The sequence below is a fragment of the Argentina anserina genome, chromosome 2 (assembly GCF_933775445.1).
Source record: "Argentina anserina chromosome 2, drPotAnse1.1, whole genome shotgun sequence".
NCBI lineage: Eukaryota > Viridiplantae > Streptophyta > Magnoliopsida > Rosales > Rosaceae > Argentina > Argentina anserina.
The window spans coordinates 17,496,488-17,514,349 of record NC_065873.1 but is presented as its reverse complement, the minus strand read 5'-3'; the positions used below and the strand labels follow the sequence as shown (position 1 = coordinate 17,514,349).

At 38.5% G+C, this 17,862-nt stretch overlaps 2 protein-coding genes across 2 annotated transcripts; one reads left to right on the top strand and one right to left on the bottom strand.

The window, feature by feature from the left end:
- Window positions 1–7,654: 7,654 nt before the first annotated feature.
- On the top strand, window positions 7,655–12,862 carry LOC126785211 (phosphatidylinositol/phosphatidylcholine transfer protein SFH9). The gene is made up of 15 exons (XM_050510831.1): window positions 7,655–7,856; window positions 8,050–8,101; window positions 8,202–8,505; window positions 9,192–9,291; window positions 9,445–9,711; window positions 9,847–9,924; window positions 10,015–10,116; window positions 10,196–10,245; window positions 10,353–10,452; window positions 10,592–10,681; window positions 10,801–10,896; window positions 11,121–11,211; window positions 11,642–12,030; window positions 12,130–12,204; window positions 12,371–12,862. The coding sequence occupies exons 2-15, from the start codon at window positions 8,095–8,097 to the stop codon at window positions 12,422–12,424; spliced, it is 1,803 nt and encodes a 600-aa protein (XP_050366788.1). The 5' UTR covers window positions 7,655–7,856; window positions 8,050–8,094; the 3' UTR covers window positions 12,425–12,862.
- A 1,097-nt stretch (window positions 12,863–13,959) lies between these two features.
- On the bottom strand, window positions 13,960–17,182 carry LOC126782878 (protein kinase and PP2C-like domain-containing protein). Its single transcript, XM_050508217.1, has 2 exons — window positions 17,065–17,182; window positions 13,960–16,258 (listed from the first exon to the last, which is right to left on the bottom strand). The coding sequence occupies exon 2, from the start codon at window positions 16,116–16,118 to the stop codon at window positions 14,142–14,144; it is 1,977 nt and encodes a 658-aa protein (XP_050364174.1). The 5' UTR covers window positions 16,119–16,258; window positions 17,065–17,182; the 3' UTR covers window positions 13,960–14,141.
- Between the last annotated feature and the right edge of the window lie 680 nt (window positions 17,183–17,862).

Here is a 17,862-nt window from a genome sequence, read left to right as displayed (position 1 = left end):
ACAATAGCAACACTTGTGACAGGAGCAACAATCGAAACTATGTTGGGCCCTTTTGATGCGTTTGATTCAGGAGTCCCATTCCCATTAGAACCTGTGCCTTTCGGAAACTCGTTGATGTAGAATCACTCTCTGGCGCAGATTCCTGCTCAGATGGATTACCATGAAACAAAGGATTCCCATAAACGACCACTTTAACAGTGTCCACAAATTTCGGCAATGGAGGGGTAATATTGTTCCCAGTTAGATCTAGCACCGACAACGCTTTCAACTTTCAAGCTAGTCCAATTAGCAGGAACCGTACCCGTCAGATTGTTATTCTGAAGTTTAGGGGGTGTATTAAATTTAGATTTTAATTGATTTTGTTTGACTCTTTATAATCCGTAGAGTCTTATTGATTTGAAGAATCCATAGATTGTTTGAACTCCATGTTGAGTTTAGCAGATTCTGTTACATTGAATTAGAAAGATTTGATTGCATTTTATAAACTTTTCATTTTTCTTTATGTTCTATTATCAGTACCAACTGAATTGATCATATAAAAATTGATGTTGAGATAGAGAGGTTATTAGAAGATTAACGAATACCGGAACTTGCCACAAATCTGTAACCACAAGAACTCAAATGTTAATTAATCCAAATTTCATACCACCCATGACTTAAATTCATAATACAAGTCATAAGGGAAGAGGACCCATCGAATTAGAGAGAAATATCATTTGGTAGGATGAAGTTGAATGTTCTACAAACAATGGCAGATCGAAAAACACAAACAAGACTTATCTGTGAAGTAGATTTTACCTGAAAATAACGGAATGAGATCTATGACGGTTGGAGACAGTCAAAAATGACCGTAGATGGCCGGAAATTCCTTGGGTGGAAGAAATGAGAGAAGTCGCAGAGGAAATGAAGCTGCAGTGTCGCTGTGTTTGTGAAATCAGACCACTTATCTTGTAATTTCTGATAAGCTTTGGTATTTATACCAAGCCCTTTAGAATCCCTTGAAATCAATTGAAACCAACCCTCTGATAAATCATTCAAAATCGCTGGAGTTTTGAATACCACCCGGTTTCGTATGATTTTTATAAATCATGATTGAATACCTTAAGATTCTAAAGGAACTTTTAAAATCGTGATTGAATACCTGCTGATTTTAAAAGGATTCTTGAAATACAACACAATCCCACAGACTCTTGATTCAATACACTCCCCTTAATCTGAGTAAGAGAATCCAACTTGGCAACCGAATGAGTCAATGTACCATTAAGATTACGATTCTGCAGATTAATAACAGACACCTTCCCATTATTCCCATTCAAATTAAGATCCTTCAACGAAACCAGTCACTCAAGTTGGCCATGTTTTTCTTGAACTCGTTCAGAATGGCGAGGTCGTTCGGGTCTGTGGCGCTGAAGGTGACTGAAAGGAGGGAGAGGAGGGGAAGGAGGAGGAGGTAGGGGACGGTGGCCATGGCAGATCTGTGGAGGGGTGAAGCGGTGGCGGGGAAGCTTCATAGAGCCATCAATGGCGGGTTTTGGGAATGAAGAAATCAGAGAGAGAGAGAGAGAGAATGGCTTGGGTGAAAGGAATGAAAGGTTTTCAGTGGCAATTCGTCGTAATTGGTTGAAGGAGATGAGGGTACCCATTGGTATTACGAAAATTTCATTAAACTACAGTGTCCTCCGCTACAGTACGCACCGCGGCTTCTGCTTCTAAAAGGAGAGTAAGGGCAGCTTCTGCTTTTCGAGCTTAAAACCCAGAGCTTTTAGAAGGAGCAAGTGAAAAGCTGATTTACCAAACACTTCTCTTAGCTTAGCTTAGCTTATAATCACCGGAGGGAAAAAGCTTTACCAAACATAGCCATAATGCTCTAGGATTTACCTCAAGAAGCCTGTTCTGCACACCTTTGTGTTTGCCCCTCATATTAGAACTATTGTCATATCCTTGTCCTCGTATATCACCAATATTGAGTTTATGATTGTGCAATGCATTCTTAAGCTCATTAAACAATCCAAGCCCCGATGTATCATCCCCTTTTAGAAACTGTAAAAAAAACTCTCTTACCACAATCGGACTTGATGTAACATCAACACACCGGATGATAAGAGACATTTGTTCCTCATGACTCGCATCTGGAGTGAAATCAAGTATAACCGAATAGTACATTGCTTCTTTGATTGTTGCAATGATGGAAGCATTTACCTCATTTGCTAGTAGTTGAATAATTTCATTTTGGATCTTGTGACTCAAGTAATGGTAATGAGTTTTCTTTTTTGACACACGTCGAACATGTTCTTGCATCACCGGATCAAATTCAGCAATCATCTCAATCATTTGTAAGAAAATTTCATTTCTCTTCTCATACAATTTTTCATTATCCCCACGAAAGGCCAAATTGTTTTCTGCAAGTCTTTTCACAATCGCAAGGATCCTCAATAGTACTTGCCGCCAATGTTCTTTCTCCTTCTTTATTTGCTCTTCCACATCTTGATCGATTGTGGCCTGCTTTTTCAATCTTGTTTCCAATTCGACCTAACTAGTAAAGCAGTTGATGTGATGACCATTTTTTTCAAGACTAGCAAGCCTTTGACCGATATTCCTCCAATCATTCAATCCTTCATTTGCAAATTTACCCAGTATACTCTTGTTGTGATTTTTCTTGAATAATTTACAACAAAAGCAAAACACCTTGTCCAAGGAAACCGAGTACACAAGCCACCTCTTGTTCCGCTTTTTTCCATTAGGAAAGATACGAAAATATTGTGAGGAACTAAAATGTCTCCCCAAGTCATCAACAGGATATGTGAAATCATTCTCTCTTTTAGAACCCCTTTCGACCAAAAAGTTTATGACATTTTGCTTAATCTCACCCCAATTTCCAGGATCATCAACATCGAATGGAAAAGTAAATTCAGCATCTTGTTGATCCTCTTCAACAACAACCATGTCGTCCTCATTTACCGGAACATCTGGTTCATCCCCTTCACCACTATCATTAATAGATTGATGAAGGATTGGTTCCTCATTCAAACATGGTTCTTCATTCAAACCTGGTTCCTCATTCAAACCTGGTTCCACGTTCAAATCTTGTTCCTCATTCAAACCTTGACTTGCTTCAACATTCTCATTCTCATATGTAGAAGCTTGTGCTTGTTCATTAATTGACTGAAAAAAAAATTACTTATATGTCGAATAGTTCTTGCTTGAACCTTCTTTAGTGCGTCCCTCCTCTGAATCTTTTTTTTTAGCCCAAGAAGGATACTTCCTGATTGGAGCCATATAGCATCCTGCAAAATATAACAAAATTGTTGTCATAATCTGATAAAACCATAGAAAACAGATAATAATGTTCAATTTGTATCATGAGCATGACCTCGCCACCATGTTTTTCATTCCAAAAACTAGGAAGTATATACAATATAAATTTCTTGACGGCCAGAAAGCACAATATGGTATACAAAAGAAGAGATGCAATATGAATAACATGGAAAGGCTACCATAACTAACAACTACACTCTGTAAACAAAGCAGCCAATTAAAACTAAGTTTCATCAAGCCAAGCACGCAATAATCTCCTGCAAATTTATTTTCCTTACAATCCATTCAATCATTTAGAGTTCTAGACATTTCTACATTATATATGAATCAAAGATTGGCGAATTCTTTTCCATTCACCGAAAGATTACTTCGGAAAAAACCAAATGAGCCAGAAATCCAAACACTGATGGAATCTATCAATCTAATATCTAAGTTCAGATCTGTATCGAAAAGCACACATACATCTTCAACTTTACCAAACACCACAGATTCCCAATCTTTCTTCATACTTTCTCCAAACAAAAGCATATACAAAATTGAAAAGAATTGAAATTGGAGACCAGTAACGTACCGGAGAGAGATTGGCCAAAGGGCCGGTGTTGTTGAGAATCTTCGAGAAATCCCGGAGCTGTGACGACAATTTTTTTACAGATGAGAGAATCAGAGGAAGAGAGAAAGTCATAAAACTGAAGAGGATAGAAGAACGTAGCCTCCTTGTTTTACGACCCAGTTTTTTTTTTACTATGTGTATATGATTAATTTTGAAGACTTTTAAAATTGGGGGCCCAAAACTGGTGTTTTAGTTGCTTTAGCCCAAGGCCGTCCTGGCCGGCCGATTGATTGCCGGTGTATGTCCCGGAAAGTACATGAACAATCTGAGGCTGGTGTTTCAAGTCTTGGTGACGGTTGAAACGATCGAGTCTGGAATTGAGTTATAAAGGCTCACTATATAGGCGTACAGGAATAATAGTTCGAATTTTGCTGTCGGTGGGTTGCTGTATATAAATTGTGCCTAAGACTTTTGCATTTAGTGAAAATGGTTTCACAATCACAGACAGTGGCCTAAGGTGATGATCTGTCCCACCTGGTTCTGCCTAGGCAAAGTAAGTGCCCCCCAAATTATAGGCACCATTACTCTTATGGGTACATACGTACATATATATCACCTGTAGTCCTCTACCATCTTCTCCCATTAACTACCTGCATTGTTGAAAAAGACTTGTCCTAACTTCATTTGAATGCCAGAAGAGAACAATTGAACAAACCCTAGCATAGACTTGAAACCAGTTAACATCACCACCCCCAATAAACAAACCCTAAAGGCTAAAGCCTAGCTTGGTCTAACAAAACTAAAGAACATTTCGTTGCACCCGTAATAAAAGGAGATTAATATTTGTATAGCATTGAAAATCAAGGCCTTCTACGACCATTGACTCAATTAAGTTGAGAATCCAACAAAAATGGAACCAGATTCTTGGGGCTATGTGATTCCCACTTAGGTCTAGTGTCTAATCATATGGCACACTTGGGTTTAAATGTCATAATAATAACAAAGGATTATTATACAATGATGCACTGTACAGTCTTCTGTAGACTGTAGCTAGTTTTAACTTGACCATATACGACACATATATAGTACGTAAACGTGGCTATATATGTTCTCTTGTCTCCCCATGACTCCATGTGATAGATATATTATCATACTGGTTAGTGCTGTTTAATAATTTACAAATGTATGATGAGGAGCTGCCGATCGATGTAGTTTAGGTAAAGGGAGAAGTTCCAGATCTTCCCATCTGGAAAAACAAGAAGAAAACTTTTCTTTTTAATTTTTTATGGAATGTCGCAATTCTTGATCGAGTATACTGTACGAGGGTTGTTAAACAGTGATAAAGTGTGATCCGTGTAACTGTACCGATATTGTCCCAATTTAGCCACCTCACAGGTGTTGAGTTTTAATCACAAAATGTCTCGATACAATTGAGTATTATACACCCACTTATAATCTCTATTTTATTTGCCACTTCTTAGATGTTGGATCTCTCATCTCTAACACGCCCCCTCAGGTGCAACCTAATTTTTAGGTCTGTACGTGACAGATTAACATCTCACATACTGAGACGAAATAAACTAAGGTCCAGTAACTAACGACACTTAGTGATCATCCAATCGGAAACCCTCCGATGACATGATAATGACACCCATCTTGGGCCCATGACAAAGTGACACCCAACTCGGGCCACGACAGATTGGAAGCGCGACTGGAGAGGGACCTGCTCTGATACCATGTTAAACAGTGACAAAGCGTGACCTGTGGACCAACTGTACTATCTTAACTTAGCCACCTCACATGTGTTGGGTTTTAATCACAAAAGGCCTCGATACAATTGAGTATTATCCACTCACTTATAATCTCTATTTTATTTGTCATTTCTTAGATGTGAGATATCCCCTCTCCAACAAGGCCTTGATGTCAATTGAGTTTTAATTCTCTCCTTGTTTGTAGATCACCTCGTGTTCACGTAACTTGACCCTCAAACAAGGATAGGGAAAGTAATACCAACCAGGCAGCCAAAATGACAATTTTTGCGAAGAACTAACAAGCAGATGATGACATTTTAAGAAGTTTCTAATGCATGGTCATTGCCGATTTTGTCTTCATGATCGACAATATATCTTCCTCAGAGAATCTAATTTTGGAGAGCATAATGGCATAATGCCACTTCCCTTATTGCCAGGTATTTGCACAGTGAGAAATTTCAAAATAAATATTCTAGCGAGTGTGGAGATCGACAAATGTCCACCCTAGTTGAGCCGAAGAAAAATATTTCAATAAATTTATTTATTAAAAAAAAAACAACGGCCGAGTGTATGTATGCATATAAGTATGTTGAGTTTTTAAGTACTTTTAAATGCATTCCGCTCTTGTAACTCGTAGATTTTATCGATTTAATATTTAAGTATGTTATTCAAGATCATCTCTACAAAATTTCACTTAATTCGGGCATCGTTAAGGCATTGAAATTAGATTAAATCATTGAATGAATTAAAACTGGTCAACGTGAACCGTTCGTGTAAATCTCAATTTTGAAAGCTCAAACCATTGTCAAATTGGATGAAACTTTGTAGAGATGATCTTGAATAACATACTTAAATATTGAATCGCTTATGGTGAAAAAATTTGACCGAAAAATGTGCTAAAATTAGAACTTCACTCTGTAATTCCAGAGTGAAGCTTCACTCTGGATAGAGACTATATATATATATATATAATGTTTTTAACCTATAAGGTAAACATAAATGAATAGATTCTGTCTTTATAGTTTCAAAAATCTATACACGGCACTAATGTGTAAGACGGTACACGACAACAACATCTAATGCAAATAATATTAACAAAAATTACTCAAAAGTCATACCAACAACTTCTAAGCTTCGAAAACCACACATATATGATTGCATTGAAACTCAAAATATGTATGAGAAAATTCCCCAACTCCTAGGTTAGAGAAAAATGAATGCGTCTCAATAGTGACTTCTACCGAAAAACGAAGATGATAGCTTAGGCCGCTAGGCTCACACGAAGCAGCCCTTCCATTTTACTAAAGAGAGACTTATGTCACGTCCTGTTTTCAGGAGTGTTTATTGTGTGCGTCGTTGGTTATATGAGCTTCATGCATATGTGAGATTGCTTCAAGATCAGAAGTGTGAGAGATATATGGATGCTCATTCCTAAGGGTTCAGGCAGGCCGACCTGGTTAAGTTTGGGGAGCTTATCGCTAGTCGGAGACTTAACGTTGAAAAAGAGAGTAGGCCGCCCTACCCACTGGTCGGGGCATGGAGCCGATCCCCTGATGAGCCCAAGGCAGGGCGAAACCAGTGCATTGCCTCGTTGGATAAAATTGACTCCATGGGAATGGAGCGCCGCATGAACTAAAATGTGACAGCCGAATGGCTAGGTTCGTGACACCTAACTAGCTTTTTGGAATCAGCATCCGATTCTTCACCGACGCCACCTCCACGTCTCCTCTGCCAACTGGACTTTGTCGTGGCCTCCTCAGATAATTTACCGCCACTCCCAACTTCCGTAGCGTAAACTCCACCGCACCATACCCTTACCCTCCTCCACCGTCTCCCGTTAACAAACGGCGCCCAGTTAGATAAAATAAAAGCCCAAGAAATCCAAAGGAAGAAGCCACGAAGGTGATGCCTGACGGCGACGGATGCGGCCGTCGCACGCTACGTCGTCTTTTTTTTACCACGACGCTTCGGACAACGACTCGCCCTCTCGCTCTCTCTCTCAATTTATAGAGAGAGAAAGCATAATCAGAGCAAATCACAAATGTCAGTTTAGTCCTCAAAAGCAAAGCGCAATTTCTCTCTCTCACTCCTCTGCTCAGTTATTTCAAAGAGAGAGAGAGAAAAAGAGAAAGGTAAGGAATTCAATTCTCAATTCGCGTCGGAGTTCTGTAACCGGACGGCCGATTCCGGTGAATGTGCTTCTCAATTCACCGCCGGAGTGGTTCCGATTGCTGATCGTGGTAAATTCTTTGACTTTGAATTTTCTGTGGCTTTGAATTTTCTGTTGCGATCTATATTTTGTCGGTTGCATCGACACTTTGCGTTGATATTAATTTTTGGCATTTTGTTTTGAGTAGGATTGAATTCATAGAGATAAAAGCATTCAATCCACCACACTTTTTTTTTTAATTCTTGTTGTTGATTTTGATCCAGATGAAATTTGAGCTCAAAACCGTGAAGTGATTTTGGTTAGCTACAATGCCAGGTATGATCAAATTCAATGCCTCTGTTTGTATATACACTGTTGAATCAGATCTTTGCTTTCGATTTCGGTGTTCATTTTCAGTGTTTGGTGATGATTGTAGGTGAGGTGGTTTCATTTGGAGAGGATGACAAGTCTAGGACGTTTGACATTGAAACCTCCGAGGACGAGAGGCGGAGGACTCGCAGTAGATCTCTTAAGAAGAGGACTGCCAATGCTTCCATGAGGTTGACAAATACGCTTCGAAGGCGCAGCAGCAAGCGTGTCGCCAACTGTCGGTATGCATTGCTATCTGTTGATGATGTCAGGGATGCCGATGAGGAGGAAGCTGTCATTGCGTTTCGTGAGGCATTGGTTGCTAGGAACATGCTGCCTGTATATTATGATGATTATCATACAATGCTGAGGTTAGTGGATCATCCCATGTGTGTCATGAGATCTGTTACACTATAAGTTGGTCCATATTATCTGTTATTGGCTTAGCTTTTTCTTTTTCTTTTTCTTTTTTGAATGGAAGTGGTTAGTTAGATAGTTAGATGCAAGGTTTGACATGTACACTGATATTCCAAGATATCGTCTGTATAACCTCGAATTTGATCGCCGATATATCTTTCGTGGATCACATTGGATTTGGTGTAGATGGGTATGAAAAAATTGAAGTCAAGGTAGAAACTTTAGTGGCATTCAGCACAAATATATGAGGATATATGTCATTCCATTTAAGCAGTGATGCAGTCTTCTTTCGGAAAGTCTCGTATACCAATTGAACTTGCTTCACTAAGCTGGGTTGATTATGTGAACTCTCCTCTACCAACTAACCTTCACTGAGGATATTAACTTCTGTTCGAGTCAATGCATCAAAGTAGAAATGGTTAGGTTATTTGGAAGGTCTATCGAGAGGAAAGTTTAATCAAATTAATTTTTTTTCAAGTCACATATGGAAAGGACCAGGAATGAATGTTTATAGTAGAGTATGTGGAGTTATGGTTCTTCTATCTCTGTATTTATTTATTGTTGTTGAAGAAGGTTGTATGCTCCTCTAATAATGTAGTCATATTTTGCAATAAATTGTAATCAAACGTTGTTTATGCAGATTCTTGAAGGCAAGGAAGTTTGACATGGATAAATCCCTTCACATGTGGGCGGAAATGCTCAACTGGAGAAAAGAGTTTGGAGTGGAATCTATTGTGAAGGTAAGTGTTTTAATAGTCTCTTTATTTTCTGATGAACAATTTGATGCATTTCAGTTCTGTGAGAGTTAACCTTTTAATTGCCTATGTTATTAGAAACTTAATCTGAAATCGGTTCATTCTAATGGTGGTGTCAATTTGATGATAAATTCTCAGGATTTTGTATACAGTGAGTGTGAAGAGGTTCAACGTTTTTACCCTCATGGTTATCATGGTGTAGACAGGGAGGGAAGGCCTGTATATTTTGAAAGACTTGGAAAAGTTGAACCTAGCAAGCTAATGAATGTCACCACAATAGATCGGTTTCTAAAATATCATGTTCAAGGTTTTGAGAAGGCTTTTGCTGAGAAGTTCCCAGCATGTTCTATTGCAGCCAAAAGACATATAGATTCTACAACAACTATCCTAGATGTTCAGGGGCTGGTAATGTTTCAACTTGCAGATGCAATAATTTGTTCGGCATCATATTCTTTTTGTACTTTCTCTTTTGAAGACTATCTTTTTGTACTTCTGGATCAGAATTATTTTCATGATATCCATTTTATTCTTAATATGCAGAATTGGGTGAGTTTTGGCAAGGTTGCACATGACCTTGTTATGCGTATGCAGAAAATAGATGGAGATAACTATCCTGAGGTGAGTTCCCAATTATTTGGAGCAACTGATAAGTGATAACTTTATCCTGAGGTTACGAATTCATTCCTGATACTATCTCATTCTTCACAGACATTGCATCAGATGTTTGTGGTAAATGCTGGTAACGGATTCAAGCTGCTTTGGAATACAGCAAAAGGCTTTCTTGATCCAAGAACTACCTCAAAGATACATGTACGAGAGTGGTTTTTTTTTTCCTACCACATATATACCATCATGGATATCTCATAAGTTCTTTGCATTTGCTTTGCAGGTGTTAGGCAACAGATATCGACACAAGTTGTTAGAAGTTGTAGACTCAAGGTTGGACATCCTACAACTGTTAATACTAATCGATTGCAATAGCTAGAAAAGTAATTGGATCTTTTTGTTCAAGTTAGAACTGATTTTACAACTTTGTATGTAAACAGTCAACTTCCTGACTTCCTTGGGGGAGACTGCTCATGTCCAAATGAAGGCGGGTGCCTTAGGTCTGGCAAGGGACCCTGGAATGATTCAGAAATTATGAAAGTATGATTCTAGTGGAGTACTATTGCTGTCAGAAAACTAATACATGAGATATCAATATTTTGAACAAATAGGTAGGTGTATTACAGGCTTTTATTGCCAGAAAACTGCACCATTTAATCATATCACTTCTATCTGGCAGCTTGTACATATGGGAGAAGCTATGTACTTCAGGAAAATCAACGGCTCTTCTGATGGCGATGATTTAGGAGTCAAGCTACTTGCCTCTAAGGTGACTTGAATTCTAATACTACCACTGACTTGCCTTTAAGAAAGTCTATCATGGATTCTACCCGGTATCATCTTCTGATTATGCATCACATATTCGAACTACTCTGGTTATCTGCGCAGGTCTCAGAAAGTGAAATAATACCTACAGAGTCCGGATCTGATATGAGGTCAAGTGCCTCTGGCATCATGGAATTACCAGCGTCTCATTTACACAATGTAACTCTCAAGTCTCTTTTTGTGGATATCTTATATCTGACGACATCTTTAATAGCTAATTTTCATAATATATAGCTAAGCATAATATGACTTTGTTGGCGATTAAGGCTAAGGTTGTACTTGCGTTTCTCTGTCCCTTAAAAAAAAATGCTGGAACTCCCTCAAGATGATAAAGTATCAATTTATGTGTAATAATGCTCCTATATTTCGTTTGTTTGTCTCAGGAGAGGTCAAGTGACTCTGCATCTATTTGCAACCCAGTTGAACCAGGTAGTGCTGCTGGAAGAGTGGATAGTGGTAATTTAAATTCTACAAGTACGTCCATCTATCATTATCTGTAAATTTATTCAACTCATATTGGTTTACTAGATTCTTTTATGCCTGGGAACTGAACATGTCTACAGCATCATTTTTGTGGTATTAAGGGTCTTACAACTCATATTCTTGGGTGATAAACAACAGCAATAACATTAACAAAAAAATAGTAATAGTTTTTCAGAGGTACATTTGTAGAGACAACCATTTTTCTGGCATTGAATGCATGAGTCAATACAGATTTTAGTTATTGTTTGCCATTTTCCTAGAATATGGAAAAAAAAAATAGCTGTACTCTATGTAGTGAAAGGGTAAAAAAATGGTTTCTTGTGTTTCTATTTTGCTGCTGTTTCTGTCTCACATCTCTCTTTTATTATAATCCTTTAGGCATTGGAATATGACGTTTTTCATTTACTAAACTTCTTGACAGGTGATTCAACCATGTTAACTCCAAGAAGGCAGTTGAATATATCCATTCCACAAGCAGCAAAGCTAATCATTCACTATATACTCAATATATTAGCATGCATATATGTTGTAATCCCGAGGCTGGGGAGAATATTCACTGCATGTAATGCAGAAAACAATTTAAAAGAACAATGCAAAGTGCCGCCAACTATGCATTCGAGTTCCCAGGAACAGCAGATTTCCCAAGAAATAGAGGTTGACCCACTGTGGCAGAGACTGAAGCAATTAGAAGGTTTGGTAACTGAACTGACTAATAAACCTACAAAAATTCCTCAAGAGAAAGAAGATATGCTTTGTGAATCTTTGAGCCGTATAAAATCTATAGAGTATGACCTACAGAAGACAAAGAAAGTAAGACAGCCCTCTTCTTACCCGTGGACACTTTAGTTCTATCAGGTTTCTTGTTTCCTCTACATAGTTTTGTGCTAAATACAAGAGTTAATCACGCAGGCACTGCTTGCAACTGCATCCAAACAATCGGAGCTTGCTGAGTCACTAGAAAGCTTACAGGAAAACAACTTGGCTGTAAGTTCTTATAGCATGTGGAAATTCATCCATTTATTTACTCTAATAAATATGTATAGAATGTGAATTTCTTTTGATGTCTGTCAGAAGGGGTATTTACCCGTAATTATTTTATGTCACTTACAACTTGGATACACTTGTTAATATCAAGGTTTCTCCATTGTAGGGAGCAAACTCTTGTTGGCCAAGAAATTGCAGATATAATAACATCCCGAGATAAAGATCACCAGTTTGTGACAGAACCTTTACTGGTATTGTTAATCCAGCATGTTGGCTCAACAAATAGAAACACTGCCACATCTGAGTTCATTGATCCGTTCTCAATGGAGTTTTCATTTAAGGTGACCTATCTCTTCCATATTGTCTTGGATAGAGAATTATCAATTATCCACCATCTTACTCTCTTTGTGCGGCACAAATCACATGAGTGTACAGTTGCCTTCCCAGTTAGAGGCAAATGTAGTAAAGTTCATCTCACTTTGAAGATCCTATCTTCTCCTCAGGCTGTCTTTTGTAGTTGCCAGTTGAAAATAGTGATCAACTGAGTATAGAGTAAAGAGAATAATGCTGGTGATCAGGCCATTGAAATCCTGTAGAATGGAAATTGTGTATAAACCTTATTTTTGTGTACATAAATAGCTTGACGAATTTTCCTTCTGCCGTCATCTCCCCTGTGACTGATACAGTATAGTATGATACATGTCCAAATGCAATTTTGCATTATATATTAATAGAAGTTCACAGAGGTTTTACATATTGCAGTGTTTTATAGTGAAGTCAGTGTTAATGTTTCAGATATCTTATCGCGTCATAGCCAACTTTCTAAATTGAAGACCTTGTGAGTTGAAGTGTTGCTATAGATATACAAATGTATATTTCTTTCTCTCTACTTTGCTCTGAAATCTAGTTTTAAGGGAATACATGTTGGAGAAAAAGAATGTCAGTTTCTCCCCAAACCAAGGAGAAACAAATAGATGTTGGAGATGCTCATGGTATTTATAGCATCCCGATTTCACATGACCAAGTTTTTACACACAAAAGAACTCCGAACTTTGACCAGTTCTGCATAGCAAAAGCTGGAGCAAGGATTCAGAATGGACGGTTGAAATCGGAGATTTGACGTGGGAAGACGGGTCTTTGAGAGACTTCATATTTGTGAAACCCAATGACTGCATTTTCGGGGCAGTAAAGTAGCAGAACCCTTGGCTATGTGCCAACACCGAAGACCTTGAGCAAGAATATGAAATTCCTCTAAATTAGACGGCAGTATCAACTACCGGCCGAGACCAATCCTTGGATCCTTTTGCATAGCAGCTTTACAGGAAGCACTAATCCATAGCATACACAACAATGATTTTGGGAAAGTGGGAGCACCATCAAGGTACCTTAAACACCTTCAGTTCCTTATGAAGACTGAAGAGCGACAGAAAAATGAAGAGAATACTCAACTGCAGACATTAAACTGTGCAGTTTCGTTGCTTAATTTCAGCATCAACCTTCCCAAGAAAGTACCTGCTATTCGTTGAACACTCAATTTGCTGACCCCCACAATGACCACATTAGAGACTCAAATTTCATTTCCATCCTTGCTCATATGCTAGCAACGGCCTGCCTTGAGTCCTTGACATAGATACCAGGGAAAAAGGTTCCAGAGCTTTTGAACCTGTATTGAGTCGGAACTGCTCCAAGTATCGCATACAGACCAAATGTCGACCCAGAATTTGTATCTTTGAAAAAAATCCAATAGATGGAATGTACTATTAATCTTTTCAGTATTATACAACATACAAAATCTTCTTCTTTATTTTCTGATACATTTCAACCAAATGTCGACCCAGAATTTGTATCTTTGAAAAAAATCCAATAGATGGAATGTACTATTAATCTTTTCAGTATTATACAACCTGCACTTCTGAGTAGGAAAACAAGCAACCAATCTAGTAAATTCTCTCAGCCGTGAATACAAGACGAAGGAAAACAACAATGACTGTGATGTTGTCTTTGCTGCCACGCTCAGCAGCTTCCGTTGCCAATCGCTTAGAGCACATTCCGGGCTCTTTCACAGTGTCCTTGATTATGCTTATAATCTCGGCATTGCTCATAACATCCCACAGTCCATCACTTGCCATAACCAAATACTCATCTTCTGAAGATAGATTAGTCTCAGTTATCTCAGGTTCTGCAGTTACAGCAGGCTTGAGATCATCATCACCTATAGAACGAGTGACCTGAAGAGCAGCTGGACCAACCCGCCAATCATCGACTTGCCATTTTACTTGTCCTCCTGCACTAATAACCCGCTCTCTCTCCTCAAGACAGCTTGCAACATGATCCTTGCTTAGGAGAACAGGAATGCCAGCCCTACACAATATCGTCCTGCAATCACCAGCATTAGCTACAAAAAGCTTGTTTCTAACAATAAGAGCAGCTGCTGCAGTGCAACCAGGATGCCAATCCTTCTGGATGACTCTCTTGGATTTACGACAAAAATCAAGTTCATCTCTAAATGCAATGTCTGTCTTGATGAATGCTTCCACTAAAGCATCAGCTGGGCTGCTAACAGAAGTTACAGCTTGCAAGAATCTTGGCAAAGCTCGAACAGAAAATTCGGCAGCAGCTGCACCTCTATGACCATCAAATATTCCAAAAAAATGGATATCCTCTTCATCACCCATACGGGGCAAAAGGAAATGTGTATCCTCCATGGTCTCCCTTCTCCCACATGTAGCAAAGGAACCCCATGAAAGAACTGGACGGTATGCCAAGGGATCATTTGAAGCATTGACCCAGACTGTTGTACCAGATTTAGTGGTATGAGCTATTTTGGTGAAATCTTCTGCTCGGCTATACCAATCAACACCTTCTTGATTAACATGAAAGTTGCTTGCAGCATCTGCTTGCTGATCACCAACAGAATTGCAAGCCTCCCCAAAGGCAATAGCAGGTTCCTTTGTTCTCTTTCTTTGTTCCAAAAGTGCACCAAGTTCTGCAACTAAGTCATCAAACGAAGGTCTGTTTTTGGAACTTGCATCCCAACATCTCTCTATCAGTGATACTAAAGTTGATGGTACACCAGATTCAAGACAAGCAAGAATTGGTCGCAAGCCTTCAGACACCACAGCTGCTGTAAGTTTCTGCTCAGTGTAGTTCATCTCTAACACAGTGTGTGCCTGCGCTTCTGCACGGAGATCAGTATATGGAACAACACCAGTTAGAAGCTCGTTAATTAAAATACCAAAACTGTAAACATCTGATTTTTCTGTATGGACTTCCTTCTTCAGTAACTCAGGTGCCATATATATTAGGGTGCCAACCATACTTCTTTTGTGGAAACCACCAGTAGGCTTGCCCAATGACTTCCAGTTCTCAATAGAAACTCCTTTAAGATCATGTTTGTATTCCGCCAAACCAAAGTCTGCGAGGTGTGGACAAAGACCTTTGTCAAGAAGAATATTTGCCGGTTTCACATCCCTATGGACAATCCCGAGATTATGCAGATATTGCAAAGCCGATGCCAAGTTGATGGCAATCATGAGCACCTGATTGATACTCGGACTCCATTCTTCGACGTGTAATTTCTCAGATAAATTGGGAGGTCCAAAATATTCAAAGAAATACATGTAGTTGGGTGGCTTTGCATGTGCAGCTACCAATTTTGCCAATCCAGGATGATGCAATTTACATAACAATTGCAACTCCTTGTGAAACTTATCAAGGTCTTCAGAAGTAGACAAGATGGGTTTCTTTACAGCAACTTTCTTGCCATCCAAAGTTGCTTCGTATACAACACTCTCTGCCCCTCGAGCAATAGGTTTGAGGATAGTGTAAGAGGAAGGTGGAAGATGCAGAGGTATTGAATTGCTGTGGCAGCAACCTCTAATGCAAGTATTTGGCTCCACAATTTCGAGCCCCATCTCTGACTCCAACTGTCTTTTACTAGGGCTAGAAATTAAGGTGGTAAACACAGGTTTGAAGATAGTAAAGGAGTGTCAATGTACAAGAAGGAGCTCAAGTTTTTGGAAGTGTTGGGCCATCACTGGATTCCAAGTCATAGCTGCGAAGTAAAATAAATGTTTTAACACATTACAGTTAGTATTCATGCACCAATTTACATATTAATGACAGCACATTGCTATTTTTTTCTCAGTTTGCTCCCAACATCTTGTGTCAAAAAATTATCAAACATTTGAGGCCAGCTTAAGATCAAATGAAGTGCCAAACAAAGATGATGTAGAAGTTCAATGCATAGTGCTAGCGCCACCCAGTTACCCAATGGCTCAAGAATCTTTTTTTCACATGAACTCAAAAGAGGGCATGATTTCTTTTTATATTCTTTAAAACCTTTAAATGCCCACATCATATCTGATGACCCTGAAAACGTTTGAACAAATAAACATCCTGACAGTATTGCAGGTCCCAACAATTCCTACCGCCGACTTTCAACTTTGAAGAATCATAACTTACTGTACAAATTGAATTTCATGCGAAGGGGAAGTCTTAAATACTCAATGACATGTGTTCTACAACTTTACAGAACACAGGAACTCAAAAACCGGAAACTATGCTATAACTATTAACAACTGATCACACCAGGTCAGACAAATGCAGACATTCTTCCAACTTTCAACCCTGAGTTTAACAAATCAATCCTAGCAAAGAGTATACAAAATCATGGAGATTTTGAACAGCTCTGTGTAAAATTTGTAATCTACTTTCTATGTTGGGAACCAAATCGAAACAAAAGTATCATACTCAAGTTCAGAAGCTAAGCCAATGAAACACAAGAACCCGGAAATTTCTACAATCACAATAAACGAAAATCCAATAAGAATTGAAGTGGGTTTCCAGAATTGAACTCACCTTCGAATCCCGCTCAATATTTGGAGCGAGCTAATTGTGTCAGCTCTCCTCCTTCTCTACTTTGCTCTTCTTTTTCTGGATACACTCTTGAGACTTGAGAGCGTCAAGTGAATTTCGGCCTTATATGAATTCTAAGTGCTGATGTGGCAATTAATATTTTTATTTCTTGATATGTAAACAAGAGAGAAAAACGATTATGCCAAATTATGAACTAATGTTGCCAACTGTATTATGGTAGAAATCTAAAATAACAAATTACTAATAAGTACCAAAAACATTTAAATTAATTAAAAATTCACCTCATAATTTAATTATTTATGACCAAAAGTTACAAATAAGGACAATATGATAGTAAGTTGTCATATATCATAGAATATTTTACTTTTTTACCCATCTTTAGTCCATTATATCTAACACAATTCAAAATTTATTCTCACTACAACATATCACATCTACATGTGTACCTACTAATGTCGACTGAGAAACCAACTGCTACTATCTAATTAGAACCAATCTGCTACTGTTGAGTAGGAAACTAGCTACTACTGCCGAATTGAAAGGTGCTACTGTCGCTTGTGGGAAGGTACATGCTACTGTCCATCATGGATCTAGCTGCTACTGTTGCCTGAGAAATTAACTGCTATTATGATTTTTGGTGAGCGAAATGAGAAATTTCAAAATTTCTCAAAACATATGCAATATGGTACTTAAATGAAAGCTCATGACGTAAGGAACAACTTTATATATTGACTCACCTCTAAATTGCTGATGGTTTGGCCAGAAAACTTAAACTTGCCA

Excerpts from the sequence above, each read along its gene's own strand:
- LOC126785211 (XM_050510831.1), top strand. Across the intron at positions 9,925-10,014 it reads ATGGAGATAACTATCCTGAG|ACATTGCATCAGATGTTTGT; the intron begins GTGAGTTCCCAA and ends CATTCTTCACAG. Across the intron at positions 12,205-12,370 it reads TACAGGAAAACAACTTGGCT|GGAGCAAACTCTTGTTGGCC; the intron begins GTAAGTTCTTAT and ends TCTCCATTGTAG.
- LOC126782878 (XM_050508217.1), bottom strand. The coding sequence starts at position 16,118 with ATGGGGCTCGAAATTGTGGAGCCAAATACTTGCATTAGAGGTTGCTGC.